The sequence below is a fragment of the Nyctibius grandis genome, chromosome 26 (assembly GCF_013368605.1).
Source record: "Nyctibius grandis isolate bNycGra1 chromosome 26, bNycGra1.pri, whole genome shotgun sequence".
Lineage (NCBI taxonomy): Eukaryota > Metazoa > Chordata > Aves > Nyctibiiformes > Nyctibiidae > Nyctibius > Nyctibius grandis.
The window spans coordinates 5,730,754-5,743,149 of record NC_090683.1 but is presented as its reverse complement, the minus strand read 5'-3'; the positions used below and the strand labels follow the sequence as shown (position 1 = coordinate 5,743,149).

General features: G+C 59.2%; 1 protein-coding gene across 1 annotated transcript in view; it reads left to right on the top strand.

Moving 5' to 3' along the window:
- The window catches only part of SRCIN1 (SRC kinase signaling inhibitor 1), a 44,636-nt gene that overhangs the window by 9,107 nt on the left and 23,133 nt on the right, over positions 1 to 12,396 (top strand). Inside the window, exon 3 of the mRNA XM_068418803.1 lies at positions 10,539 to 10,562. Coding sequence (XP_068274904.1) covers positions 10,539 to 10,562 — 24 coding nt within the window. The remainder of the gene's footprint in view (positions 1 to 10,538; positions 10,563 to 12,396) is intronic.

Here is a 12,396-nt window from a genome sequence, read left to right as displayed (position 1 = left end):
CTCGTGCCGACTCGGGGTCTGATAAACTTCGGAGGATTTTTATAAGATGATCTGCATTCTGGAATTATCTTTATTTCTGAACCCCCCCACTTGGGGCCGTGGGTGCCCAGTGGGACCGGGGGTGTCTGGGCATCTATTGGCACCGCTCAAACCCAGCGTGGCTTTTTGGGGCTCGATAGCAGAGGGGTGAGGGCTCCCCGTGGCCCCTCCATCCCACCCCGGGCCAGGCGCTGGGCAGGGGCACAGCCCCATCCATCAGCCCAACCACAGGCAGCACGAGGGGAAAGAAAAAAAAAAGAAAGCAAGAAAATTTCTATTTTTTTATTTTTTTTTTATTTTTTTTATTCCTTTTCCCTGCAGGTGGTAAATAATAACAGGGAGAAAATGAACCTGGAAACTCAGGGTGCCAACCTTTAAATGACATTGGGCTGCAACACTCTGGGGCTGCCTGAAATGTTTGAAACTTGCTTTGCTGTTCCAGGGCAGCCTGGCAGGCGTTTCAGATCACAGGGCTTGGTGGGGTTTATTTTTTTTTTAAAAAAAAAATTACACATGAGAGAGTTTACAAAATCAGAGTGAATAGAAACGTTTCATAAATGTCAGCGTCCCTTTCAGCGTGGCGAAGCCTGCAGCGAAACGCTGTTGTGCTCGTGTGTAGGAACTGGGGAGCGAGCGCAATATTAATTTTAATTGTGTGTAGATAAAACAGAGCAGGGAAAAAATAATAATTTTTTAAAAAATCTACAGGGAAATCCTGTAAATTGGGGGAAATCTGGCAGGAGAAGGGAGGACATGGCTGGGTTTCTCGTCTCCCCTGTGCATTGATGCTCTGGGATGTGCGATTCGAGTGCAATATTAATTTTAATTATATGTATATAAAACAACAGGGAAAAAAAAAATAATTTTTAAAAAATTTACAGGTAAATCCTGTAAATTGGGGGAAATCGGGCAGTAGAGGGAGGGCACGGCCGGGTTTCTCGTCTCCCCTGTGCATTGATGCTCTGGGATGTGCCAACCCTAACGTTAGGAAAATGTTTAGAAAAATAACAATATGATGGTTTAAAGGGGTGACCCCATCGCCCCTCCCTAGTGCCTGTGTTGCTTTTGGATGTGGGTTTCTACACGGGGCTCAGAGGGTGCGTACGGACCAGGAAGGCGTGGGTTTATACTGAGAAATTGTATAAAAAAAGAAGGGGTTATAAGTAATTAAGCCCTGTATGGCAATTAAGCCCTGTCCGCTTGGGCGCCTCGCAGCTCGTGGGGTTAAACACCGCAGCGGGGCTGGAGTGGGAACGCGCCTCTTTCAGGTCTAAAGAAAAGTATAAAAAAGTATAAAAAAGTATAAAAAAGTATAAAAAAGTATAAAAAAGTATAAAAAAGTATAAAAAAGTATAAAAAAGCTCGGTTTTAAGCTTATTCAGTTCTGCTGAAGGGTAAAAAGAAAAGGCAAAGGCCGGAGCTGAGCATTACGGTGTCGGTCGGTGGCTGCGTGACAGTGTCAGATTTGCAGCTGCCCCGAATAAATCCAACTTTGGGGTAAATAAGTAAGCGCCAGCACAGCTGTAGGTGCCCCCGGGGCTGCTGCGGCCTCGCCGTGGGGTGCTGTGGGGTGCTGTGGGGGGGTGTAGGGCAGGGGTGCGGGCAGTGGTGCTGGGTGGCCGCAGGTGGCTTCGTGCCTCAGTTTCCCCCAGTAAAGCAGGGGGGTCTCGGCTGCTTTTCTGCTCTGCAGGGGGGTGCTGGTGTGACGGGGAGGGGGGGGCTGAAATCTGGGGCTGGGGGTGCGTGGGGCTGGGTCTGCAGGCAGGGCAGGGGAGCGGGGGTTTGTGTGTGTGCACGTACACGTGTGTGCATGCAGGTATGTGTGTGCATGTACACGTGTGTGTATGCATGTGTGTGTGCATGTACAGGTGTGTGCATGCAGGTATGTATGTGCACGTACACGTGTGTGCGTGCAGGGGTGTGTGTGCATGTACACATGTGTGCATGCAAGTATGTACGTGCAGGTACAGGTGTGTGCATGTGTGTGTGCATGTACACGTGTGTGCATGCAGGTATGTATGTGCACATGCAGGTATGTGTGTGCAGGTATGTGTGCGTGCATGTACAGGTGTGTGCATGCACGTGTGTGTGTGCACATACATGCGCGTGCATGCAGGTTTGTATGTGCACATACACATATGTACATGCAGGTATGTGTGTGCATGTACATGCGTGTACACGTGTGTGTGCGTGCACGTACATGCGTGTGCATGCATGTGTGTGCACGTACACGTGTGTGCATGCGTGTGTATGTACATGCGTGTGCATGCAGGTATGTATGTGCACATACACGTGTGTGCGTGCAGGTATGTGTGTACACGTGTGTGCGTGCAGGTATGTGTGTGCACGTACATGCGTGTGCACGCAGGTATGTGTGTGCACGTACATGCGTGTGCACACATGTGTGTGTGCATGTACACGTGTGTGCACGCCCTGTGTGCCCGTGCCCACCCCACACCCTCTCCGCCCCATTGCCCCCCCCCAGCTCCCCCCTCCTCACCCCCGTCCCAGCCCCGCCCCTACCGGGCGCGCGCGCCCCCTCGCGGCGGCGCGGCAGCAGGTGGAGTCGCGGTTGCCATGGCGACCGCTCCCCTATCAGGGCGGGCGGGCGCGTGCGCGCGTGGGGCCGCAGCGGCGGGAGGTGGCGGCTCCGCTCCGCGCCGCGCGCAGCGGCCCCGCCCGCACCCCCCCCCGGACACCCCCCGCCGCGGCCCGCGGAGCCGGACAGAGCGGGGCCCGTCGGCGCTGCGGATCCCGGCCCGGCCTCACCTGCCGCAGGTACCGGGGCGAGCGGGGTCCGGCGGCGCGCGGCGTATCCCTCCGCGGGGTGCGGGTCCGGTGTCGCGGTCTCCTCCTGTATCCCGGTGTCCGCCTCCCCCTGCTGCAGCCCCCCGACCTCCCCTTCCCCCGGGGGTCGCTCCCACCCAGCGTCCCCCTCCCCAAACGCCCCGGTCGCCCACCCCGAGATCCCGGTCCCCCTCTCCCACCCCCGGCACCCACCGATGCCCCCGGTCGTGCCCTTCCCCTGGCCGCGGGGCTCAGCGCTAGAGCGGGGGCAGCCCCCCCTCTCCCTCCAGCCCCCCCCTTCCCCTCCACCCCCCCTTCCCCTCCAGCCCCCCCTGCCTTCCCCTTCCCTGGGGGTCCCTCCCCTCTCCCAGTCTCGCCGCTGTCTGTCCCTGCGTTGCCCTTTGGTGCAGCAGCTGAAGGGGGGGGTCTCACCTTGCTCCCCCCGGCGCACACGGTGCCCCTGCCAGCCCCGCTGCGCAGCCCCCCTCTCCCCAGGGCAGCCCCACGTAGTCACCCCTGTCCCTGTCCCTCTGCGGGGGACACTGCTCCCCTCTCCCCTGCTGCGGGCAGCCGGAGAGGGGCAGATGGTGGCCTGGGCACGCAGCAGCCCTGCGCCATACGGGGGGGGTTGTCTTGCCTCCAGCTCTCTTGGCCGAGCATCCTTCCCGTGGGGGACCTGCTGGCACGGTGGGGGACCTGCTGGCACGGTGGGGGCCCCCCGGGCTGTGCCCAACCCGGACCCCCGGGACGGGAGAAGCAGCTCGACAGCACCTCGCTCCGAGCTCACCCCCCGCAGCCCCCCGCGAGGCGCCGGAGCTGGGCACGCAGTGAGGTGCCGGTGGCTCTGGCGTGAGCTTGGCATCCGTCTTGTCCTCGTGGGGTGCCTGGCCGGGCTGGGGGTGCCCCCGCACAGGCAGGGCGGGGGGTACCTGGGCACTCTGCTTTTGCAGAACCAGGGGTGACGGGGGCTTGCGAAGGGGTTGGCGGGAGCTTGCTGGGGCGGTGGGAGCGAGAAGCGGGGCCCTTCGTGGCTCTTCCTGGGGTCTGCCCTTGGTCTCGAGGGGGAGCGTGTTGTGAGCCGTGTCAAGCTGCTGTAATGGTGGAGGGGAGCGCGCGGGGCTGTCAGGAGGAACAGGAGCGAGCGCGTGTGTGTGTCCCTGTGACTGCAGCCGGAGCTGCCTCTATTGATTCGCTTTATTTTTTCCGTACTGGGAGCAATTCCTGGCTGATTAAAAGAGACCCGGCCCGCGGCTTGGCTGGGAACCAGGGCCCTGGGAGTCATGCGAAGGTCTGTGGGTCTCCCCACTTCTCCTTGGGCTTTGTGCACAGAGCGAGGAGGAAGCGGGTAATAAACACGGCTGCGTCGGTGACAGCGATGGCAGCCCTGGGGAGGGCATTAATGAGCCTGGGGTACAGGGCAGCGGGGAGATACCCCGTGGATGCCCACCAGGAGTTGAATCCGGCTCCATCCCAGTGGCAGGTGGGATGTGCCTGGTGTGCTCCCCTCGGTGCGTTTGGGCTCCCAGTGCTTCCCAGTTCCTCACCGCGATGCCGGCACTACCATCGGTGCCACCACCCTGGAAGGGGTGTGCATATTCCTGCTTCTGCCCCCCGGCTCTGCTGGGCAGGGTGGGGGGCAGCACCCCGCTGCCCCCCGCGGTGCTGGTACCCCCAGGGACCGTGCGGTGGGAGGCGGGGGGTCGCGGCTGCCGTGGCCCCCCGGGGGGATGGCTGCGGTGCTGGCGGAGCTGCGGGTGCCAGGGGTCCGGGGGACCCTGCGGAGGGTCTGGCCCCCCTTGCCGTGGGGCTGCTCGGGGCTTTGCCTGCAGGGATGGATGAGCTTCCCTGGGCTTGGAGGCACCTGAGGGAGGGGGGAGGTCACCCCAAAGCTCTCGGGGTCGGGCCCTGGCGCTGTCGCTGGCTGTGTGTGGTGGGGAGCAGACGATGCCCGCTGCCGGCTCGCTGCCCGCTTTACCTTGCATGTCCCCATTGTGTCGGTCCACCTACGCCGGCCCGTTGCCATAGCTACTCTGCCATCTGATCTGACTCCTGCCTGCTTTCCCCGCCGTCCCCCCAAAACCTTTGGCCCTGCTCCCTGGCCGCCCTCCCTGGGAGCAGGACGGAGGGTGGGGGAGACCTTGGTCCCTGTGCTGGGGGTGCAGGACCAGGCAGCGATGGGGCAGAGACCCCCCTGCCCCTCCCCATCATGTGCTGAGCACCAAGCCCGGACCCCAGGGAACCTGCAGTGCAGGAGGGATCCCCGACCTTGGACGTGGAGGGCACAGAAGGGAGATTTTGGAGCCCAAGCAGGCAGTTGTGTGGCTGATCCTCAGCAGAGCCCGGGGCATCACTGCTCGGGGGTGCATCGCTGCGGGTGGGCATCGCTCATTCGCTCTGTGTTGGCATCAGGGAAGGAGGGGGCTTGAGTAAGGGTCAGGAGTGCAAATCCACTGATGGCCAGAGGTGTTTGTGCTCTGCTGTCACCTGGGCTGCCCTAGAGATGCTGTAGGTCAAGGCTGTCATTGCTGCTGGAGAGCTGGCGAGGCTCTCGTGGAGGGGAGGCTGGTGCGTGGGCAGAGGGGGGGGGACGGGGTGGTCCTGCGGGCAAACTTTGAGCAGGAGCGGGGCTGGGGTCTGTCGGTGATGCCCACCTTTGGGTCGCTCTGACAACCCGCTGCGGCATCTCTGATGGCACCTCTTGATGGCCACCAGAGCCTCTTTGGGCTGGGGACTGGAGAGGGTTGTGGTGAAACCCAAGGCTCTGCCTAAGGATGCCTGTGCCTGCAAGAGGAGCAGCAAAGCAAGCGTCTTGGTGCCCTGTTCATGGCGGGGTCTGGGCTGGGTGACCCCCCGAGGGCCCTTAGGAGCCCAGGGCTGGGGGGAACGAGCCCCAGCGCTCTGGCATCCCGGCTTGTCTCGTGCGGGGACGCTCAGGTCTGGGAGCTCCTTCCCCAATAACTGGGGGACCGCAGGTGACAGCACGTGCATCGTGCCGTGTCCCTGTCCCTCCTTGCTCTGGTTGCTGTTCTCATTCGACTCTTTATCTTGTCATTTTGCTGTTTCCGCTTTAATTCAGTCTCTCCCGTGCTGCAAAGCGTTCAAAAACTTTAATAAGGAGAAACAGATTAAATTCACTTTGCTGTTATTTTTCAAGGAGATTTTTTTGTTTGTCAAGACGTTGTGCCTGGGGGGGGGGACTCTATCAGAAACTGGAACTCCTGAAAATGAGTTAATTAAAAAGCCGATGAAACTGCCTCCGTCCCTGCCGTCGGTGGAGCGTGCTGGGGACGCTGCTGCTGTCCATTGCAGAGGGATGCAGCCACTCCTGCCTCGTTAATCACGGCCGGGTTTGTGGTGTAATTGCTAACGAGGGGAAGGCTGCCTTGGTCAAGGTGGTGACTCACTCGGATTTCATTTACCTCCCATCTTCTCCTGGGACAATCACAGAATCAACCAGGTTGGAAGAGCCCTCTGGGCTCATCGAGTCCAACCATTGCCCTGACACCACCATGGCAACTAGACCAGGGCACTAAGTGCCATGTCCAGTCTTTTCTTCAACCCCTCCAGAGATGGTGACTCCACCACCTCCCTGGGCAGCCCCTTCCAATGGCTAATGACCCTTGCTGAGAAGAAATGCTTCCTAATGTCCAACCTGACCCTCCCCTGGTGAAGCTTGAGGCTGTGTCCTCTTGTCCTAGCGCTGGTTGCCTGGGAGAAGAGGTCGATATCACCAAGACTATTTCTTTTTTTTAACTTAACTCCAAAATATTCCTCACTGCATCCCCTCAGCTCTGGTTTTCCTCCCTTCTGCAGCACACGTGTGTGCGGGCGCATCTCCCCGAGCACCCATGGGTGCAGGGGTTCCCTCACGTTGGGGGGTCACAGGAGCATCCCAAGCCCCATGTTATACTCTCACGCGGGCTCCAGCTCCGCAGCGCACGCCTGCAGCTGTCCATGCTTCGGGGGGGGGCCCAGCCCTGGTTAGTCCATCATTTTGCAGCATCATGGACATGACTTTCATTGTAATTATAATCTCAGCCTTTGTAATTCTTCATACCTTCTGCGCAGCTCTGCTGCGAGCGAGCTGCCTGGTTTATCGCTTGTAACAAGGCTGTCGCTTCAAATCCTCTCTCAGACCATTATCTCCCTTTGATGCTTTTGAAGAGCCAGCGATATGTTAATTCTACCTTGGCCCTCTCCTCTTCCCTGCTCGCTCTGCAAATCCACCCTTGCCAGCCTGGCCGGCTGCCGCGGTGCTGGCAGGGGCGCGGGGCGCAGCGCTCGGGCTGTCCCTGCTCCGTCACCCAGCTTTGGGGTTATTTATTTCTTCACCAAAAGGGTTGTCAAGCACTGGCACAGGCTGCCCAGGGCAGTGGTGGAGTCCCCATCCCTGGAGGGATTTAAAAGATGACTAGTTGTGGTGCTGAGGGACACGGGTTAGTGGTGGCCTTGGCAGTGCTGGGTTAACGGTTGGACTCGATGATCTTAAAGGTCTTTTGCAACCAAAATGATTCTGTGATTCTATGGGGGAGCTGGAGGGAGGTGGCTGCGTTTAAGGCTGTGGCTGCTTGTGCCACCCTGGTCTCACTGCCAGCTCCTTGGGTGCAGCCTGTGCCCGGAGCGGGGTGTCTGTGCCCGGAGCGGGGTGTCTGTGCCCGGAGCGGGGTGTCTGTGCCCGGAGCAGAGTGTCTGTGCCCAGAGCAGTGTGTCTGTGCCCAGATTGGGGTGTCTGTGCCCGGATTGGGGTGCTGTGCCATGGGAACGTGTCCTTTTTGCTTTGGGACATTTGGGGTGGGGGGAGGACGAGCGAACGGCAGGACCGGCTGGGCAAAGCGCCGGAGCGGCAGCAGCGCCCGCGAGGACAGATGGAGCCCCCGAAAGGTCTCTGTGGGGGTGTCCATGGCCCGCTTGGCCCTGGCAGACAGCACCAGATTGTCGGCCCTGGATGGTCCTGCCTCTCGGCGGGGTACGGGCAGGGCGGGCAGCGCATCCCCCATCAGCCCAGAGCCTGGGGGGTCCCGCACCGCCCCGGGGCTGCCAGCGAAGGGGCTTTGCTGGGGCTGGACCCAGGGACCTGGGAGAGGGTGGGTGCTGGCCGTGCCATCCCAGTGCATGCTCCAGGTCCTGCTAACCAGCTCGAATCGCTTCCAGAATATTCCTGATTCCCTCCCACGGCACTTGGGGTTCAGACAGGCTCCTCGCTGGTTTGCTGTGGAGTGACTGTGTGCGGTGGGGTTGTAATTTATGGGCTTTGTGATAAGCCTGTCCAGTCATCCTAAAATAATAAATAAAATACATACCAAGGGCTGGCACGAGATAGGATCAGTAATATCAGGGTCTGAGGAAAATTACTGAGACTCTTCAACAGCAAAATAAACAGCGTGGAGGGGGAAAAAAAGTTGCAGAAGGAAAAAGTCAGGAGCATCATCTCCCATCACGGACTGGGTTGGGGCCCTTCAGGGACTGGGACAGACTGGTTTGGCCACAACTCTTCCTGGCAGTGCTTGGAGGATTTGGCTGCAATCCCTGACCCCGTTGTGGAGGCCCATTGCAGCCATTCAAAGCACGAAGGAGCCAAGAGTGGGGTGAGCAGCCCCTTGGGGCAAAGGCAGCATGTCCCTGGCTCCAGGGACCAGGCACCCTGCTCTGCCCTCCCCGGGGCAGCATCTTACCCCCAGCATCTTACCCCCAGCATCTTACCCCCAGCATCCTGCCCCCAACATCTTACCCCCAACCTCTTGCGCCCAGCATCTTACCCCCAGCATCTTGTGCCCATTATCTTGCACCCAGCATCTTACCCCCAGCATATTGTGCCCAGCATCTCGTGCCCAGTATTTTGTACCCAGCATCTTACCCCCAGCATCCTGCACCAGGAGCTCAGGCTGCACAGAGCTGCTGCTGCAGCCAGCCTATGCCTTCGTTCAGGACCGAAAGGCATCCTGAGGCAGTTCCTCACTTTCGAGCTCCTGGTGTTTTGGAGAAGCTTTACGTGCCCAGGACAGGCTTGGCTCCTGCTGGTTGTTATCTAATAGTGCCTGGTAATCACGGCTCTGGGCTTCTGCTTCTGCTTCTGAGTCACAGTGTGCCCTTGGAAAAGACCTTTGTGCCTTGAGGCTTGGCTGCGTGAAAACACTGCGCTCCTCTGACTTAAATCACTTTGAAAACAGTTTTGGTTTGGTTGAGGCAGAACTTGGTCTGGGTCTACTGATGTCTTATGGAATGTTGATGTGAACTGCAGCTTGAATTCGAATCAGAGCATCCTGCTGATGCTCGAGATGAGTCTGGGAGGTGAATTTGTGTTTGTACATGTAGACTAGACCTCTATTTACCGTGTCAGCAGAAGGGTTAATACCCCAGCAGCAGATCATAGACTGGTTTGGGTTGGAAGGGACCTTAAAGATCATCTAGTTCCAACCCCCAAAATCTGCTAATGGGTTGTTAAAGTCCTTGGATAAATGCTCTGTGATGGTCTAATGTTATTGCAACTTCTCTGCTCCCAGAGCACTGTGGTAGGAGACGCCTTGGCAGCCGCCAGGCATTGCAGGGGTGGATGGGGACTGGGAGCTTGGTGTGGGAGCTTGCCTTATAATAATAATAATTAATAATAATAATAATAATATAATCCTCTAAGTAACACTAGTTTAGCAGCCATGGTGATTGTGGTGGGGAAATAAATGCTGTAAAAAAGCCAGGCAACAGGTGGGTGTGAGAGGGGAGAAAAGAGCAGCGAAGAACTTTGATCCCAATAAAAATACCGTTGGGACCAAAGCTGCTCTGCCCCCGTTTCTCCCACCCCACCCCCAAGGTGGATCACACTTGTCCCCAGAGGTAGCTTCCCTCTTGCCACCGCTGCTGTCTCCTCAGACCCGCTGTCGGGGTACCGGGTGCTGCTGCCGGGCTGGGGTGTGCGGGCATTAGGGGACCAGCCCCGGGAGCTCGCTGTGCCCATGCTGGGGATGCTTGGCCCCGGGGGACTCTCCGTCCCCATGTTGTCCCCCGAGGACCTGCTGGGCTCCTGCAGCCCCGTCCTGGCTGTGTGAGCCCGGTGCTGCCCTGGGAGGGGTCCCAAGTCGGGGTGGGTTGCAGCGAGCCGCAGCTCCGAGCATCCTCGGGGCGTTCGGTGCCAGCTCCCACTGGTGATTAGCAGCGAGTGGCCTGGGAGAAGCAGCTCCCGAGCTTGCCAGCTCGCCGGGCTGCAGGCGATGCCAGCTCCTGTCACTCGCCGGAGCACATCGCGCTGACACCGATGGAAACGCTGCGAAGCAGCAGTCGAGGGAGGCAGCAGGGACAAAGAGCGGGGGGGATTGGAAAATCCCTTTAAAAATGAAAATTATTCTGGTTTCCAGCGCCGACTCCCAGGGCAGCAGCCTGACCAGGATGGTGCGGGCACACCAGTGACCCCAGTGGCACACCAGTGACCCCAGCAGCGATGCTGGGCTGCCATCCCGCTCCCCGCTTCGCTCTGCTTCGCTTCCCCCATGCCCGCTCTGCACCCAACACCCGTCGCCATCCCTGCCCACCCGCATGTCCCCGCTCCCCTCCGCCAGCATGAAGCTTAAGCGACCCACCGGGAGGGGACTTTAAGCAGAAGCGAGAGCAGGTTTAATGCTGCAGTTTAAAGCCGACAATTCTCAAAAGGAAAACTAAAGTCAAACCAGAATCTTAATGGTGTTTTTTGTTTTGTTTTCTTTTGTTGTTTTATTTTCTGTTAGCAACCCAACTACTGGAGCTTTAAGGTCAGTATTTCTGATTTTTCATGCTTCTGTTTGAAGTGCATGCATTTTTCCACCCTTGCCTCATTTCTGTGTCTGTGTAGGGGGGTGGGAATGCAGGTTTTCTTGTGCCAGAGTAGTTTGTTCTCAGCTCAGCAGCAGTTTAAGCTCGTGAGAAGGATCTTGTGCGTTTGGGTTGAGTTGTACAGGTACAAACGTGTTCTCTGAGAGGGGTGAATCTGTGTCCTGCCCTTGTTCAGACCCCCGTCGCCCCACGGGCTGGGGGTGGGCTCTGTCCTGCGTTGCCCATCACATCTCCATCTCCATCCTCCGCTCTCTCGCGTGGGCGTTACGGTACCAGCTGCTGCGGGATGGTGAAATCGTGAGCGTTTGCTGTATTGCACCGGGATCTCCGTGCCCAGACCCACCTTGGCCAGGCTCCACAGAGGGGACCCTGACGGGGGTCTCCTTGCAGCACCGAGGGTCCGTGCGCGCCCGGTGACCCCCGCCAGCACCTTGTGAAGTCGCCCCATTGTCTGGCAGGGTGAAGCAGGCGTGTCACCGCAGCTCCCCTTCCTCCCTCCTCCTCCTCCTCCTCGCCCAGGGATGTGGTGGCAACGCTTCAAGGTCAGCCGTGTTGCGGGATGACCTTGGCGTGTGGTCCCCGGTGGGTTTGCTCTTCCTGTGGAAAAAACAAGGCGCTTTCCTTGGTGGGCAGCGGAGGAGCCGGGAAATGCACAATATGTGCACTTGTGCCGAGGTTCCATTCCTGAAGCGCTTGCGGCGTGAGACCCCGCGGCCCCCCAAATATTCAGCTGTCTCAGTTCCCACCATCCCGTTCCAGCCACGTGCTCTCGGGGACATTCCTGGGACTGGACGAGGGGGGTGGGCACAAAAACCTTGTGGGTTTTTTTTTTTTTCCCATTTTTTGTGGACTGGGGATGAGCTTTCGGGGTCCCCCCACCCCGGCGGGGTCCCCTCGGCAGCGGCGGGGGCTTTGCAGCCTCACAGGGTGCGTTTTCTAGAGCGACACGTTTTTCCCCCCAAACCTGGGAGTACTTTGCATCTTCTCTGGCTCTATCTGCAGTGGAAATAACCCCGTTACGGGTTAAATCACCCCCCCTTTCCCCAGCCCAGGGGGTCCCCAGCTGCCTGACCCCGCTACCAAGTGGGGCGTGAGCCAGCAGCAGCTGGGGATGGCTTGTTGCGGGGAGACTGGTCCCAGCACGCAGGTGCTGGGGGCTTCCTCGAGGCCACCGCAGCCACCTGCGTCCCCTGGGCTCTTCTGTAGCCGCAGGCTTGGCCGTCAGCTGGGAAAGCTGCCCCCCCCCTGCCCCGCTCTCTCCCCAAAATAAAACTCTAGTGGTGGGGACAAACCGACTGGGACGTGGAAGGGAGAAAGGGGGGGGACAGGACACGTTTGCCTTTAAAACAAGTGTCTGGGGTCATGTCCCCCGCGTCGCGCCGTGTCCCCCACATCCCCCTGTCCCCCCCACGCCGCGCTGTAACCGCGCAGCTCCAGCCCCAGCAGCAGCTGATGGGTTGAGCAGGGATCGGGCCGTGGTTCCGTCCTTCCCGCAGAGCCTCGTCTCGTCCCCAGGAGCCGTTGCCACCTCGCCGCAGGCGTTTGCCACGCCGGTGTCACAGGCAGGCAGCGGAATTTAGGTATTTACTTGCAGGAGATGAGCAAATAGCAGGCAGGTTTAGCCCATAATCCTGCAGCTCTTGCGCCAGCCCTCCTCCCTCCGCCCTCCCGGTGGCCTTGGTGCCCCTCGGGGACCCACGGTTGCTGCCTAATATTGTATTGCTGGCGGGAGGAGGATGTTGGGGGGTACCCAGGAGCGGGCAGCAGCTGCTG